This window comes from Trematomus bernacchii, unplaced genomic scaffold (genome assembly GCF_902827165.1).
Source record: "Trematomus bernacchii unplaced genomic scaffold, fTreBer1.1, whole genome shotgun sequence".
Classification (NCBI taxonomy): domain Eukaryota; kingdom Metazoa; phylum Chordata; class Actinopteri; order Perciformes; family Nototheniidae; genus Trematomus; species Trematomus bernacchii.
In genome coordinates, this window is record NW_022987582.1 from 13,639,223 (window position 1) to 13,656,978 (window position 17,756).

Genomic DNA, 17,756 nt, shown 5'->3' on the forward strand with positions numbered 1-17,756 from the left:
CTATGTTACCTTAGTTATGTACAATGCAACACATTTTAAGTATGCGAGTTATTAAGTATGCTACTTACATAACAACCTGACATCGAAGGGATTCAAGGGACCTTGAATGCATTTTTTGCAGGATTATTCATGAAATCTCTTTACAACATATACAGTAAATTTGACTTTATTTGCTAATGGAAACATGCATTTTAAAGCAGAAAAGAATATGTATTGTTCAGTGACAGAAAAGGCCACAAAATATTATTTTCCATAACACTTGCAACCTATGCTAAGTACATTACGGAACATGTTCCTTACGAGAAGTCTGTTACGAATAACATTATGAATGCAACGTTAAGTCAATTATCCAACACATTATAACATGACTGAGTTATGTTCCTTGTGTAATGTTATGTAACCTAACCTACCTTCATAAAATAAAATAAGCCAACATTGACTTTAGTTTCACACAAGACATAAGCCGCTTCCTGGGTAAAAGTCCAGTGTTCTTCTCTATGCTACGTCACATGACTTCCTCTTTTACTCCCACAATAACAGCCTTGTGAGCGTGCCAATTCATTTTTTTAGCCAAAATACGTATTTTAATATAATGTATTTAAACATACATAAATATTCTATATTTTATATTTATCTGAGCCTTTTATTGTCCTTAACGCAAGACAATGATTGCCTTTAAAAATAATAACACTATGCAGCCCCTTATCCAGAGGATAGGCAATGTGAGTGTGTTCATCTGTGATACTGCTATTGCTGAAAGTGTTTTTAAAGTGCATTCAGGTTTATGAAAAATCAATACTAGATCAATGGAATATCATTTTAGAAATGTTGTCACTCTAATTGAACAACTTTGTATTGATCGTATGAAAAAAGTGTAATTCACTATGTGTTAGTCTGGCAGGGAAGTAATAACATATTTACGATTCAATTTGCTTCATTCTGCAACATGCAGGATATGGAATTTGTATCCAAGTATGCCAGTAATTGATATTCAGCGTGACTATCTGTGTGTGCTAGCGCTTGAGAAGGGCCACATATCGAGCTGCCTCTCTTTCTTACTCACACTCAAACATGAATAATTGAAAAGGAAGGTGGGGGGGAGACGGTGAGTCAGGACTCCATGCTGAATTGTTGTTCAGCATCTCAATCAGAGCAGAGACTCTCTGCCACTTTTTCTTTCTCTGTCCGCAGGAGTCTTTTCAGCTGCATGCTTCAATATTTCCCAATAATTCTTCCAGCACCTTTTCCAATAGATTAGTTGACATGCCATAAGGCTGCAACAAATCATTAAAAACATATTTCTCCACTTGAGTTACAGCCCTTTTCATGTTCTTATTGTACTCTTTTTAGGATATGATTAAGTGTATATTAAGGGGATCGATTCATGTAGATTTGTAATGGTCGTGACTGTGCAGCTCGTCTCGCAGTCTGGCAAAAGCAGCTTCCCTCACTGTGGGAAACAAGAGAGAGAGACAGGCAGAGCGACAGACGGAGATGGAGACAGACAGAGACGCAGAGATGAAACGCGTAGGATGATGCTGACTCATCAGCCCTGTAGGGATTATCCTTCTCAATCAGAGTGTGTGTGCAGTGTGCATGTTTATATGTGTGTGTGTTTCCTACTACTGAGGGGGACATGCACAGCATTCATTACGCATGATGAAAGCATGATGGAAAGCGCTAGCAGACTTGTAGCTCGGCTGTCAAAGCAAAGTGACCTTGAATGCGTTTTGCATGAATGTTCGTGCAGTCCCTTTACATCTACACTCACTGTGGGCTGCTGGACTTGATTTATTCATGGTAATAAAAACATGAATTATAAAGCAGGAAATTAAAATCACTGGTCAAAGATTGAAGTTCTCGTGATAAAGAGAATCACTAAGTCCTGAGACTCTTCATCTACCATTTGTTCCATCTCCATCTTTAGTCTGGATGTAGAGTAATCCTGAATCATTGGGGAAAAAAAAGTTGATAAAAAAAAGGAGGGGTCTGAGCTCATGCGGGACCCGGCAGCTACCGTCTAAACTAAATACTGCCGTGATGAAACGCCATATCATGGATTATCAAGGATTATTTCTGAAACAGTATGGAGCTCAAAGGCTTTCTCTCTTGCCGGTTATACCACAAGGTGAGTTACTTTTTATTTCCTGCTTCTTCACACACATGCTCTCCAGTACAGGTTAGCTCTGAGTGTTAGCGATGCTAATGTAAACACAGACCATTCCGTCCAAAACAGTCGGGCATTGTTTCTGATAGCAACTCTCTGATAGTGCCGTGGGTCCACATTTCAGATATTACGTCATATCAGCTGCAAATCTGGATCAGCTCCGTTGTACCCCCGTTTTTAGAGATGTGGGTACGGAGGAAAAGAGAGAGGGTTTTATTTTCTGACGCTGTGTGAGTTCCCTGACACACCGGGGACACATATTTATGTGTAAAAGACATCACAAAGTGCATTTTGCATGATGTCAAAATCCAATTTATTTCATGTCGTTCTAACTTGTGACAGATTGCTCCGTGTTTGCAGGTGAGCGGCCATTTATTCTATATTAAGCCAGGCAGAATCAATAGACACCTCTCTGCTGCCTCAGTCTGCTGGCAGTAACCATGCAGGATGGATATGACACTATTAATGAATCACAGGACTCAATAGAAGATGCTCTGCTCTGCTGAATCAAGGCTTTTAAAAAGAGGCCGTCATATTTGATCTTCCTCTGTGTCCATCACGCATGCACACCTACTTACCTTATTCCTCAAACTGTCTCTGAAGATATTACCTCAGGTTTGCCATGGAGGACAGCTCACACATTTGATAGTTAATATATAGTTTTGATCTTATCCCAATCATTAGGAAGGAAATCAACTTCATATTGCTCTCATTTATTAGGTATTATAGCAGTATGCTAACAGTGAGCAAGTATAGGATGATTGTTCTCTTCCATACTAACACTTACATCCGTAACCTTAGCATCATCATCGAGCCCACCCTCCCTTTCCTCCCTCACGTAAAAACTGCCTTCTTCCAGCTAAAGAACATCGCCCTATCCGACCCCCTGTCACATTCACCATGGCTGAAAATCTCATCCCTGCCTTCATAACATCCAGACTGGATTACTGCGACAGCATCCTTTTGCATACATACTAAAAAAACATGTCCAAACTCCTCCAGCGATCCCTCAGACCACACACCTCCACTGGCTGCCCATCAAACAACGGATTGACTTGAAAATAGAACTTCTCACTTACAAATCCATCAACAACCTTGTCAACTCTGTGTCCCCCTTTAAGACACACCCCTACCCGTCGCCTCAGGTCTGCTGATGCTAACCGATCATAACTTTAAGCTCCGGACAATGGGCGACAGGGCCTTCGCTGTAGCCCCCCCCCCCCTTCCCTCTGAACTCCCTCTCCAGTCACAATCACAATGGCAACACACTCCTATCATTAAAAAAAACACCCTCAAAAGTCACCTTTTTCACTCGTTCAAAAGTTCCATAAAAATACCATGTAATATTATTTAGGAAAAAAACAACAACTTACATAATTGGCTAGCATTATTCAAATGGACATGGTAATGAGAATCAGCCAGTTCGCGGGTGAAGAATTATCTGACATATTGTTACTTACTCAAATATCAGCGAATATGTTAACAGACACATCCATCAGACATGAGCCATGACTCAGTGCCTGTTTCTCACCTCCCAACAAGTGTTCTGTATTAATTGTAACTTTTTCTTGCTTTCCGCATACTGTTGAGTGAAATATCTGGCACTTGAACTGGGATATGCTCTACTGCTAGTTTCTAACTTTGTCTGTCTGTGGTTTGGTGGGTGTAATACAGTTTCTATCACTGTAGAAATCTGCCTGCATAGGTTAAAAATGATACTGATGAAAGTGTTCATCCAAATCAGTAAAGTTGTGGCTGTGAAACCAAAACAATGAGCTAAAAGAAGCTAAAATGCTTCAAGAGCTTAAGGGAACACATATCAAATAATATTGCTTAGTGCAGCTTTGAACAAAATGCCTCAACATTCTTGTACTCTTGTCCTTCCACTGATATGTGTGTTAATGTATTTCCCACATAAAATCAATTATATAACAGTTATCTTTAAATTGATTATTTAATACTTGTATTATAAGGGGTCTTTAGCAGTCAAAGTGATCATTTTATTGAATATCATATGAATAAGAACATGGATTGGGGAGTCTATGATGTACAGAGTCAGCTGTATTACATCAGGGCTTATATCTGCAACACTATATCCCTAGGACAGTCTCTCAAAACCTCTGTGTGTTTCTTTAGCTCTGTCTGATCCGATCCATAAAGCTGATCGTCTGATCTGTAATACAACCTCCCCCCCCCCCCCCTCCTGGTTCCTCTGTTTCTCTGCTGTGGAATATTCCACTCTGCCTGTGCTGGTATGAATGCGTGGCTGCAGGAATGAACAAAGAAGCAGTGAGTGTGACTCACACCAAAAGTGGCAAAATGTGAAGCACTTATTGAAATACATGTCATTAAGATGGAGGACTGCAGCCTCCAGAAGCAATTGTGTTGATGAAGAGGAGCTCCTTGTGCTTGCAATAGATGTGCTCATTACTAAATAGTTGATAATATGGTGGTAGACAAAACACATGCCAATAATGAAACATCTTCACCTGGTTCACAATGCATGCAGAGCCTTCAGAAAACATACACCGACTAGACGAACCATGCGCAGCAGTTTTTCCAATTTGTGTTTTTATATCTGCATCGTTATAAAAAGACAGTGAAGCACCTGGAGAGAAAAACACTCCAAGACACCTAACCAGGGCTGTCCCTGCTTAATTGTGCCGCATTTGCGCATATGCTGAAGTGCGATGCATTTGCGCATCAGATGGGGCCTCATCTTGCGGAGGCGGCCTCATCTGATGCAGTCTGCGTGATCTGCGTGTAGGGAGGGGTGGGCCTGCACCTAGCCTATGTTTTTTTAAAGTCAGACAAAGATCTTGTTGCCATGATTATTTTCTGAAAAATATTTTTTAAAGTGTACACAAGTAAAAACATCTTACTCGATTCTCACACATTTGTTTCTTTGAGGAAACGCTGCTCAGGAAAATACAGAATTAAACTAGAAATTAGAATGCGAGAGAGCGCTGCTATAAGATGCAGCCGTCCCAGCACATTAACTCTAACACCCTCCTGTTTGTCATTTCTCACCCATCTGTTATCATTACTTCATTCAATCATTTCTCTCAGCACACACTGTATAATGTCCACCATGTGACCTTCTGCTCCTGCTCTCTTTGATGCTCCTCAGACCTGATCCAGGCCACCCAGGACACCAATGTGAACATCCCCTCGTTGGCCGACACGCTGCTGGAGAGGGTCGGCAACGCCAGCTGGGTGGTGGTCTACAAAGCCCTGATCACCACACACCACCTCATGGTGCATGGCAATGAGGTGAGGATCCAGTTAACACACACACCGAGTACATACTGATGTTGGTTAATGCTTCTCATGTCTGGAGAAGTATGTCTTCACTTGAGCAAACTACGCTAAGGTAGAATTGGGCGATACATCTATATTATATTGATATTGTGATATGAAACAAGATATTGTCATGATTTCGGAAGTGTTCATCTTTTCAAAGGGTGAAAATCATTAAAGTGATGTATTTTTAAAGTTTACAATATTAGGATTATTTTTCTCTATACTATTCACCGTAATATCAACACAACTAAAAGATATTTCGCAAACATTTCATTGGGTAAAATATGTGTAAAAGCAACAATAGTCAACCCCACAATATCGTCACAACTTAGATATTCTACCCCCCAGTAGAGACAGCTGGTGGCACTGGGAAGCTGTCAGGTAAAGTAGGGCAGACAGAAGATGTCAAAAGCAAAGTAGGGCATCGTTTTCATCACACGACCCAGTGTACACACGTACCTGCTGGAAAACACACCGTACCAGGAGCTCAGATTGCAATTCATGCATGTAAGTTCAAATTGTATTTTTGATCCCCTTTTGGCCAAGGAATCAGTGGAAATAACTTATCTGCATGCTACTGTATCATCCAACATTTGCAAAGATTATGCTGTTAGGTAAAACAAGAGAAACAACAGGACATTTTTTTTATCTACCAATTCATACTTACTTTTCACAAAATTTGAGAAAGTATTCAGATCATTTAATGATGTAAAAGTTGTAATACCACGTGAAAATACTTTACTGCATGTACAATTTCTGCATTCAAAACCTTATTAAGTAAAAGTATGTAAGTACTGTCACCACTGAAAGTCTATCAAGTAAAAGTCATTTTTATGCGGTAAAATCTTCGCTGTCAGTGTAATTTTATGATGTTTTTGGATCATATATATATTATAATAAACTTGAATAATAAATTCAATGAAGAGCTGAAATCGGTTGATACTTAATTGTATTCATGTGATGCTGACAGATGGTTTGGAATAGGGGGAAACAACACTAAATCCATATTTTTTTTATTTCAACAAATGTTCCATTAAGCCTGTGTCATGTGAAAGGTGTGTTGATTTGTACGGCTGCACCTCAGTGGGTAAATGGGCATCTACCAATCAGAGGGTCAGTAGTTCAACCACCAGCTTTGGGTAAGAAACTTAACCCCAAGTTGCTTGTTAAAGGACATGTAATGTCATGTAAAATGTAATGTAATGATCACCTATACGCTACATTTTAACCTGAAAATTGACACAAAATACCTGCTTCATTTCAGGTTTAGAGCTACCTTAAGGTAAATAACAATTGAAGCAAGTAGCACTTCTTCTCCTCAAGGTCTACCCTGCACATTTTGACTTTTGCCTCATAGATGTACATTATGACCTCAGCAGCATTCTAAAAATCAGAAAAGGGACTGTCCTTCTGCTCCCTGCTCCTGACCCCTGACCCCATTAATGTCCTGTCAGCTGGAGAAATGGAAACCCTCTGCACTGGCATCAAGGGAGATGCTCCTTCACAGCCCCTGAAAGAACCCAATGCCTTCCCAGCATTCATCGGGTGAAAAGCAGAACCGATTTAGTGATATGAAGATAATTGCATTAACCTCTGTTGTCGATAAAGCAGGTGTCAGGGGGAAAGAGTAGATCGACACACACACACACACACACACACACACACACACACACACACACACACATACACACACACACACACACACACACACACACACACACACACACACACACCATGTATACATCACTTCAGGGGACATTACATTGACATTACATGCATTTCCTGGAGACTTATCCTAACCTTAACCATAACCAACACATGCCTAACCCTAACCCTTACCCTTAACCTTACCCTAACCCTAAACCTAACCAAGTCTTCACCCTAAAATTAATGATTCCCCTCATGGGAACCTCCATTTTGTCCCCATAAGGGAGGCGAGTCCCCACACGTGACTGTGTAAACAGATTTAGGTCCCCACAAGTATAGTAATGCTAGGCCACGCACGCACGCACGCACACACACACACACACACACACACACACACACACACACACACACACACACACACACACACACACACACACACACACACACACACACACACACACACACACACACACACACACAAAGCTCAGTTTGTGTGTGAATAATGTGCTGAAGTATTTTCTTTCCCCATATTTCAGCTATTATCTGTTATAATGTGGCCACAAAGACTTAAAGGGACAGTGTCATAAATGTGTGTGAGCCTTTGAATAGGTTATATGTATACAGTGTGTGTCCTGTCTCCAGAGAGCTTTTTCTCCGGGGCTTTGCTATAGTGTGGCCTGATGATGATAGAGTGCCTGAAGGGGGAGAGAAAATGTGAGAATAAAAAAGGAGGAGAGGCGATAATGTGAGGCGTCCCATTTCTCCTGGGAGGATTTTGCATTCTTAACCATCCCTAATGTTAGTGTGCTCTGGTTTTTGTGAATGTAGCCGCTAAATAAGCATCAGCAGTGTGTGTGACATGCTTTATGTCGACATGTATCAATGTAATTGTTTATGCAGGGCTGCAGAGAGAGCCTTTTTAATGCTGGATTCCCTATTCTCCTCATTCACACCCTCCCACTTACAGAGTCTGCAGCTTTGCTACTCAGCTGCTGGATATCTTTCCGATCACTAATGAAAAAGACTTGTATCAAATCAAATCAAATCAAATCAGGTTTTATTTATATAGCACATTAAAAGAGATTTTTGGTCGAGCCAAAGTGCTGTACATGTAATAAAAACACATTACTACAATCACAATAAAAGACAATAAATTACAACAGATATATATAAAAAATAAAATAAAAAAAAAACACACGGAAAAGTCAGGAGTCGTGCTCCGCTCTAACTAGAAAGCCAGAGAGAAGAAGTGTGTTTTTAGTGTAGATTTAAAACCCCCTAGGGTCTGGGCCGACCTCACATGGAGGTATAGCATCACAGCTCTCATACTAATTTACAGTTGTGTTGTAGACTGCTGAAAGCACAGAGAAGACCCATTAAATAACGATCAAACCTTCCTCCATGATGTTTAACATGGAGACATCTGTTTGAAAATGATCATGGAAATATAACAAGCCTAGATGCTGACATAGTGTGTTCATTTGTCACTGAGAATGTTACTCTATGGTTATTTTTCAATGAGTTTAATGTTGTTGATATGTGTAATCCATTGGAGATAAGGACACTGTTCAGGACTCCAGACTGACTTTTTACATTGTGTGCACTGGTGCTCCTATCACATCATTTACAGTACTGTTGGTGCACCTGTTATGCAGACCATCTCACACTACTCTGTGGAAATGTCTGTGTCTCCGTCAATCATGCCAGTGTTTCTCCTAGCTTTACTGCTTTGGGGGGGTGCTGCCAGGGCGGGATGAGGGCGGTCCGATGATGGCGATCCGTGCAGGGGGGGGGGAGTTACTTTGGTTTGAGAAGTGGGGGGGGACACAAAACAGGGGGTCTGGCCCTCCGCAATGGACATAGTTCTCGATTTGAATCCCTTTTCCTGCCTTTCTAACAAAATATTTGTTGGGACTATGGTGCAATCCGAGAAAATGTGTAGTGTATAATGCCTGGCAAACTCATCGAGTATCCTATCCATGTGAACCTGCTTTATTTGTGAGTGGACCTCACATACTAGGGGGGTCCGGGGGCATAAATGTTGAAGTTAAATGCATCACTTGGTGCACTTTGAGCACGAGATGAAGAGATTATGGGTACAGCTCTCAACACTCATGAAACAGAACTGTATATTTCAATAATCCAAACATCTTTAGAATATGATCACAACCAATAACAAATCATTTAAACTTGTTTATTTTTATAAACTCTTCTCTCTTATCTTATGTTACCTAGTTAGCATTCTTTCTTTTTATTTATGCATATTTACTCTCTCTCTCTCTCTCTCTCTCTCTCTCTCTCTCTCACACACAACATGTGCTCGTGCCACACACACACACAGAGGCTGTGTGCTCCTCCGTGACGATGACGGCTTGAGGTTAAAAAATAACAATAATTTCATTTGAAAGAGGGGGGGGAGTCGGGGACACAAACGGGATTTTGAACAGTGGGGGGGACATGTGGAAATTACGCCCAGGACGTACATGACCAACAGCAGAGGTCGGGGCTATAATGCAGATTTGTTTTACTTTTTTACACTTTGTTGTTCTCCTCCTTTCCTCCGCTCTTGTCTCTGACTGTGTGTGTGTGTGTGTGTGTGTGTGTGTGTGTGTGTGTGTGGTGTGTGTGTGTGGTGTGTGTGGTGTGTGTGTGTGTGTGTGTGTGTGTTGTGTGTGTGTGTGTGTGTGTGTGTGTGTGTGTGTGTGTGTGTGTGTGTGTGTGTGTGTGTGTGTGTGTGTGTGTGTGTGTGTGTGTGTGTGTGTGTGTGTGTGTGTGTGTGTGTGTGTGTGTGTGTGTGTGTGTGTGTGTGTGTGTGTGTGTGTGTGGAGCGGAGCCCCGCCCTTCAGAAACAGAGTGGAGGAGAGAATGTGAATGCGCAAAGCGATGCAGTGGACACTGAAACATGCACATCAATTGGATAATTCAGGGGGGGCGCAGTGCCCCCCCAAGACAATGGTAGGGGAAACACTGAATGCCATGTTCGTCAAAATTCTAAATTTGAATACACGTTTTCGGAACGTTTTTTTAAGTAAACTATAACTGGGCACTGGCAGTTACAGTCCTGCAAATCCGAGTCTAATATATTGATGATCTGGGAATAAAATTCAGTAAAAGTTCACTTTTCTTTCCTGTATAATTAGCAGTGTATCATTTTATTACAATTTCTGACTTTTTTGTTAATTTTGACAAAGGAATTATTCATGGCACAGGCTTATTTTCTTTGAATATCTCCATTTTGAAAGTAGATGCTACATCAGTGAAAGCACTGTACAGTACCTGTCCGCATAGCCGCGGGAAGTAGGGGTGCTGGGGGTGGTCGTCAAGGGCCGTTGGCGGCCGGCTGGGTTTGCTCACGGCCGGCACCGCCCTTAATGTGTTTTTAAACGGCATCATTGAAGTTGCGCTGACAGGCGACAGAGGTCCACCGTGTCCCCGCAGCGAGGCTACCCCCCTCCCCGTTGACAGTTCACTAGCACCCCCCCCCCCGTTGACAATTTACAGCACCCCCTAAGTAAATGTGAAAGGTATTTGTTTTTAGGCCTCTTAGTATGGTAAACAGGGACTTGCTCTGATATAAGTCAAATTAGGTAATATCTGCCAAAGATCTTGAATCAGGATTATGCACCTTATCGGGCACAGGGGACGTGGGGGGTTACCTCCGGCGATGGTTTCAAATTTCAGCAGGTGTAGTGCAGAATTGTCTGGCAAAAATAATAATCAATTTGTTCTCTTCATTTTGAATAACCTTTATGTGTTAAGGTTGTGATTTATCTTTAGGAGGGGGGATATGGAGCAGTATACAACCATGTCTTATTTATTTCTCCCGCACACATTCAGTGAAGACAAATTTCAGAGTTAGAGCCAATCAGGGGCAAGTCTGGGGTGGGTCTTTGTAGAATGTGTATGAAAAACCAAAACACACCGAGACAGATCCGCTAAACGCCGGTGAAACTGTGCGACCAATGAACATATTTAATTGTGGATCGCACTATGGATCCATGCTGTTTTGGACCTGTTACTTCACAAAGTCAAAGTTTTCCCCAAGAATTCTACCTTAAGCTTTTTTGCCATAGCAGAAATTCGAGACAAATCACTATCTGTCATTTTCTGTCTGGGAAAAAAATAAAGCCTGTGTATGTGTCCTTTCTTGCAGAAATTAATGCAGTTCCTGGCATCTAGAAACACCTTGTTCAACCTCAGCAACTTCCTGGACAAAACTGGCTCCCATGGTAGGTTGTGTTTCTTTCCTTCTCTCTCCAACCATCTTTCTCAACCCTTATCATCCCTTTATTCTGGTTTTCTGTCAACAATTCTTTCACACTTCTTGCTAGTGGAGCCTCGCAGATGGGGGTGCTGCAGCCCCCTCAGCACCCCCCCCCCCCTTCCCGCGTCCATTCGCAATGCCTACTGTCTCGCAGACCCCACGTAGCAACTAGGAAATGACACTAGCAGTAACCCAGCTCACACTGTCCGCCCCTCACAGCAGCGAGCCGCGCAACGTCCCGCCAACACGGCACCCAGACCCCACGCAGCATTCTCATCTGTTTGTCATTACTGGTGTCATTTTCTGGTTGCTAACGCTATTGTAACACATAATCACTGATGTTCCACTGTAACGGTGGTTGACTCATCAGAACAGAGTGGGCGAGCTGACCAATCAGAGCACACTGGGCTCATAGAGGGGGGGGGGGCAGGAGCTCCAACAAGCCGTTTAGGACAGAGAGTGAATACACATACTACACAGAGATGCTGTATGAGAAACCAATGTGAGTTTGGAAAATTGCACAATGTAAATCTATTCTAGTAGACCTCAACAATGGAATTATGATCAGTAGAAATGGCCATGACATGGGACCTTTAAAGACTTTATAATCCGGATTAGATTTAATACTTCAGTATCAATCTAAACAAGGGTTTAAGGTGCTAAGAAACGTGCAAATCCATAAAGAAAACTGGAATCCTTAGTAAAGTACTCTGTATTGTTAAGTAATACAAAAAAAGGCTTATTCGCTTGTTTGCCAAGAGTTAGATAAGTAGATAATTGCTACCACCTATACTAATGCTAGCTGTTTCCCGCTGTTTCAAGTTGTTGCATTAAGCTAATCGTTTCCTGACATTTTGAAACATCTCATCTTGTTTTTTGGGGGGTCTTTTTTTTCAAGGCATTTTAAGAGCCTCCACATACCCTGCTCTGAGTTGACATTGAAGACTGTGAATATGTTTTACTGATGAGTGTTTCCTCCTCAGGCTACGACATGTCCACGTTCATCAGACGCTACAGCCGCTATCTGAACACGAAGGCCTTCGCCTACAGACAGATGTCTTTTGACTTTGTCCGAGTCAAGAAAGGGTACCTTTTTCACTTCTCTCACAACACTACCGTGCCACACTACAGAATTTCTATTGACTATTGATTTTTAGCTTATCGATTAAAAAAATGCCCCTTTCTTACATGACCTCCATATCGATCAGAATAACACACCTCACACTTGGGTCTCATAAATGTGTAAGGAATGCAATGTTTATTTTGTTCAAAAACCCTAAGAAATAACATCCAGTCCAATGGAAGCTAATGTGTTTGGGAGAGGAATTCTTTCTGGAGGGATCTTTGGGATTTTAGCTTTTGCAGACCATTTACATGCACACAAACCTTTAGAACACACTAGAGGAAAGGGAAACCCCCAAAAAGCAAAATAGTGCCTTTTTAAAATGTTTCTTAACCACTTTTTTTGCATGACTAACACAAGAAAATGACGAGACCAATTATTAAAATTGTTGACGAAAAAAGACCAGACTAAAACTGAAACAAATAGTCAGTTTTGTTCTAATGCAGCAGTTTAGTGTCCTGTGCCACGCACCATATCAGGACAGGAAGCTAACCATGATAATGCCTTTTTTTGCATGATAAAGACAGTTTGAAATGACAAGACCTGGATGAAAGCAATAAACTGATATTTTGTCTCAAATAGATTTACTTAAATATAATGTGTAAGAGTTTCAATTAAAACACGATTCAAAAACTTGTTTTGGTCAGGTTGATTAAATATGATGGAGGACATTTGACACAAGAATAAGACTAAGTTCAATAATAACTGAGAAAATGACCACTGAGTGTACTGAGTGCAGAGATGAACACAGAGTGGGTCATTAATCATGCTTACAGAGGGAACAGTTCTGTTTAGCTGGCAGACACAGAGTCCTTCAGGCCAAATATAAATGCAGGATAGAGATCAGGTACTTTGGTGGATACTGTATGTGTAACAGGTACAGACAGGTGTTCTATAAGTAGACAGTCAGTCTGAGAGCTGATGCTTAGTTGTGACATTTTCTATTTCTTTGTGTGTCAGAGCTGAGGGAGTGATGAGGACCATGACGGTGGAGAAGCTGTTGAAAGGAATGCCCACCCTCCAGAGCCAGATTGACGCACTGCTGGATTTTGAAGTGAGTGACACTCGCTAATAGGGAACAAAGTCACTTTGAACGGTTACTGAACTTTCTGAGGTATAAACACGATCAGAAAAAAGCTGGGTAGAAGGATCTATGACAACTTGTAAATTGCAGCACCTTTTATGGAGCTTATTTAAAGCAAAACTTAAAAAGTTATAAACACATTTCTTTTTTTAAATAAGGTATATTTATAATCTAGTCGAGTGTTGATCATTGTAAGTATAGAGGTGTTTAATCTGGAACTTTTCAATATGGTGTAGATGTATTTTGTGGATGTAACATATAACTGTTAACCTCTAACATGATTTGACTTTAATAGGATTTTATTGTCTTTTAAATGCAATACTTATTGTTTTTATTATTAAAAGCTAGTTTGTGTTCCTTATAATCATATCCAAAATCCTAATCACACTGTTTCTTTTGTTTTGTCGCAGGTGCATGCACCAGATCTGAACAACGGGGTGATAAACGCCTGCTTTCTCCTGCTCTTCAAAGATCTGATCAAGTTATATGCCTGCTACAATGACGGCATTATAAACCTGCTGGGTATAAATCACCCCTTTCACCTAAATAATAAAAGAATAACAGTTTATTAACGTTAAAAGATGAGGTTATTGTATTATCTAATACTTTTTAGCTTCACTACCCTCTCTGTTGCACTCAGCTACAGCCTAATTATTCCTTCAGTACTGACAAAATAAATCTTTAAAAATGGGTCACAACTACACAAATCTATAGTTAAAAGAAATAGTAGTTTTCTATAATAGCTGAGCCCTTTGCTTTTAGCGATAAATACTCAAACAGAGCATTTGTCTGCACTAACTTCAGATCTGGTACTTTAGCCAGTATTGACAGCAGCAGAACACTGCATGATGGCTCAACTCAAAATTATCTAAATTGCCTAGCTGCATGGAATGAAAATGTACTCACTTATGTGTTTAAACAGCGGAGCTCTGTCACAGAGGAATAAAATATATCGGTTCATCTTTTCATGTGATTTATTGAAACATAAAATATCACCAGAGCTAATCCTTAACCTAAATATTAACATTTAAATCCTCTGTTATCCAGAAAAATTCTTCCAGATGAAGAGAAGCCAGTGCAAAGACGGGCTGGAGATCTACAAAAGATTTCTGGCACGAATGATCCGGGTTTCAGAATTCTTCAAAATTGCTGAGGTAGCCTGCAGAGCATGTTATATCACTGAATATCAGCTTTATCTTAAACTGCTTTGGTAACTGTTTGGTCACCGTCTTCTTTTACAGCAAGTGGGAATAGACAAAAATGACATACCTGAACTCACTCAGGTAAGGCTTTTCCTTATCTTTTATTTATTGTCATGAACCCTTTAAGTTTGTTAGGCTACGTACTAACAGAACATGTCAGTGTTTTTCTAACTACGGAATGCCATGTAAATCTTTTTTTTCTGCTGTATTCCTAATAATCAGACTTTTACAGGAAACAATGCTATGTTGTATAAGAGGCATATCTCACATGTGCATTTCAATTGTCCATGCAACCAATGACCTGTTGCCTGTTGATTGACAGCTCCTGTGTGCCCTCATTCTCTTTCCATTTGCAGAGATGCAGATTGATCATTCAGAATGAGAGAGTGAGTAGCGAGCACAGAGCTAGCTTTTGGGAGCAAACAGCTTAGTGAAGGCAGACTTTTGACTGTACTGAATTGAAGCACAGTGCACAGCGCGCGTGCACAGCGCGTGCACAGCCGGCAGAGAAACGTCAGGCACTCTGATGAAGAGGGATGATGTGACTGGAAGAGCTGATTGGATAAGCTGTGATATGCTGAGCAATGCTGCTAAGCGGGCGGCTGTTTTCTGCTTCTATACTCTGAGTTTCAGTTCAACAATATAAGGACACAGCAGATAGTGTCGCAGTTTTTTCTCTTTTCTTGTCTGTTTTCTGTATTTTTGGGTCACTGAAAAAAATGATTCTTAAAATGCATATTTTTTTCCTGTTGGTTACTAGATAAGTCTGAGGCTCTTTTGTGGAAACTCTTTAAGAGGTCTCTTTTAAGACATGGCTAAATTGATGACGTGCATGAACATCGCGCTGTAATGCTGTCTCATTTACCTTGACAAATAATTTAAACAGTAATGTTTTACAAGTGTATTGTATTGTGAGAATTCAAATTGTAGATGTTGTGTCGGATCGGCAGAACTAATCAAATCCATTATTTAATTTCAATGGATTTTTGTCAAAGCCTTGTTGAGATTTGCAAGATTAGCTTGAGTCAAAGCTAAGTGCCTGCATTATGTTTTTAGGCTACATTTGTGGCCAGAATATAGGTATAGTATGACATTTTGGATAAAAACCTAATTTGATTTCGTTCTGGGAGTTAGATGAGAAGATTGATACCACTCTCAATAATGTACAGTTAAATATGAGCTGGCCAACCTGGTCTCACCAGAATGCGTGACTCCACCACGACTCCTTAACACCGCATTGCGTGGTGGAGTCACGAACTTTGCTACATTTACGTGTCTGCACCACGCAAACAACCCCAATGTAAAGTGAATGAGGCTCCTTTGTCGTGGTGCACACACGCATTTCTACAACGTCCAGCAGTGAGCTTTTATTCTATAAAACGTTTTTAAAATCTACTTTATAGCTTGTAGTAACTCACAGGAGGCTTCTTTTATTTTATTTGTATTCATAATCATTTTTATTTTTCGTCAGAATGTATTATGGTGCATTATTCACCAATGTTTGTTCTCAAAAAACAATGCATTGTGTGTAATACAACTGTGATTTTTATTAAATTAGTTCGTTTTTAAGGAAGGCCAGAGCTTCAGCTGTGTCAAAGAGATTGTTCCTTTAGTTAACGTTATTTAAAAGATAATTATATTCCTATTTGATTAAGTCCCCTTTATTGTATTACGGACCCAAAGAGCTGAGCGTCCATTCCCATTGGATAACAGAGCATTTTACACCCGGAAGTAAGTATTCTCCTTACTGTCCATTGATTTTATTTACAGTGATATCTGCACTACTCATCAACTCAAAAACACCAGATTATCCTTGTTAATTACACAACATTGATTGGTTTAAATTGTGTGCAATGCTTTTGTATTTTCCCCTTTCAATTCGGAGAAACAAATATTTGTTCGTAGTGTGTGGATGGCAGAAGACACTACACTACCCAGAATCCTCAGCTATAGGACTACACCATGTGCTTAGAACGTGTCCTCCCCCCTTAGGTCACAGGCTCCTCCAACAGTGCAACACAATAAAACAGATAGGCTACACAGAACAAATAGTGCAAGTAAATACAAAAAGAAAAATAGTAAAATAGTAAAAAGTGAAATAGTGCAATAAGAGTCTATATACAAGTGATTGGAATATGATATATTAGATAAATAATTTCTAAGTAGCAGCCAGATGAATGTTATGGATGTTGTTTCTAAGTTCAGGTGTTTAATAGTCTTATGGCCTGTGGGATGAAACTGTCCCTGAGTCTGGTGGTTTTTAGTCCGGATGCTGCGGTAACCGCCTGCCAGACGGCAGCAGACAGAACGTTTGTGGGGTGATGGGGGTCTTTTATAATCCTGAGGGCTTTCTTTAAGGTTAACCTGGTATTTTACTCCACTACATTTATTTTAGTTACTTTACAGATTGGATTAATGATGTGAAATATAACAAACCCTTAATCAGACTTTAGTTACACCGGAGTAAAATTCAGTGAATTCAGCCAACAATCAGGCTAGATTTGGTAGTGGGTGCTTGAGAAGACTATAGTATCTGCAGATCCTAAAGCATATTCTTACTCGTTTTCTCTACTAATAGTTCATTAAAAACTGTATATAATGGCTATTTTGCACATCCCTTTCAAGATTTTCAAGATTTTCTAAGGTTATTGACATATCATATACACAACTACGGTGTAGTTATGCAATGAATGAAACACGTGGGTCACAGGTTCATCAACAGTGCATCACACGACATCTATCGATATCTGTGTACCTCCACCATTAAACATATTCTGCACATTCTTATACTATCTACATACATCTTATAAGAGTATAATTAATATGTATAATATCAGTTAAAATAAGTGCTTCAACATAGTTAACATTGAAGGAAAGTTGATTGTCAAGTTCCAAAACAAACCATAGCAATATATTAGACGTTAAGTACTTTGTCAGGCTTAATATCTGTAGATACCCCCCAAAGC

At 40.3% G+C, this 17,756-nt stretch overlaps 1 protein-coding gene across 8 annotated transcripts in view; it reads left to right on the plus strand.

The window, feature by feature from the left end:
• Positions 1 to 17,756, plus strand: part of snap91a (synaptosome associated protein 91a) — a 51,431-nt gene that overhangs the window by 13,050 nt on the left and 20,625 nt on the right. For all 8 annotated transcript variants that reach the window (XM_034127713.1, XM_034127718.1, XM_034127719.1 and 5 more), the window contains exons 2-8: positions 5,298 to 5,440; positions 11,271 to 11,346; positions 12,365 to 12,467; positions 13,465 to 13,558; positions 13,999 to 14,110; positions 14,636 to 14,742; positions 14,830 to 14,871. In XM_034127713.1, the coding sequence (XP_033983604.1) occupies positions 5,298 to 5,440; positions 11,271 to 11,346; positions 12,365 to 12,467; positions 13,465 to 13,558; positions 13,999 to 14,110; positions 14,636 to 14,742; positions 14,830 to 14,871 (677 nt within the window). The remainder of the gene's footprint in view (positions 1 to 5,297; positions 5,441 to 11,270; positions 11,347 to 12,364; positions 12,468 to 13,464; positions 13,559 to 13,998; positions 14,111 to 14,635; positions 14,743 to 14,829; positions 14,872 to 17,756) is intronic.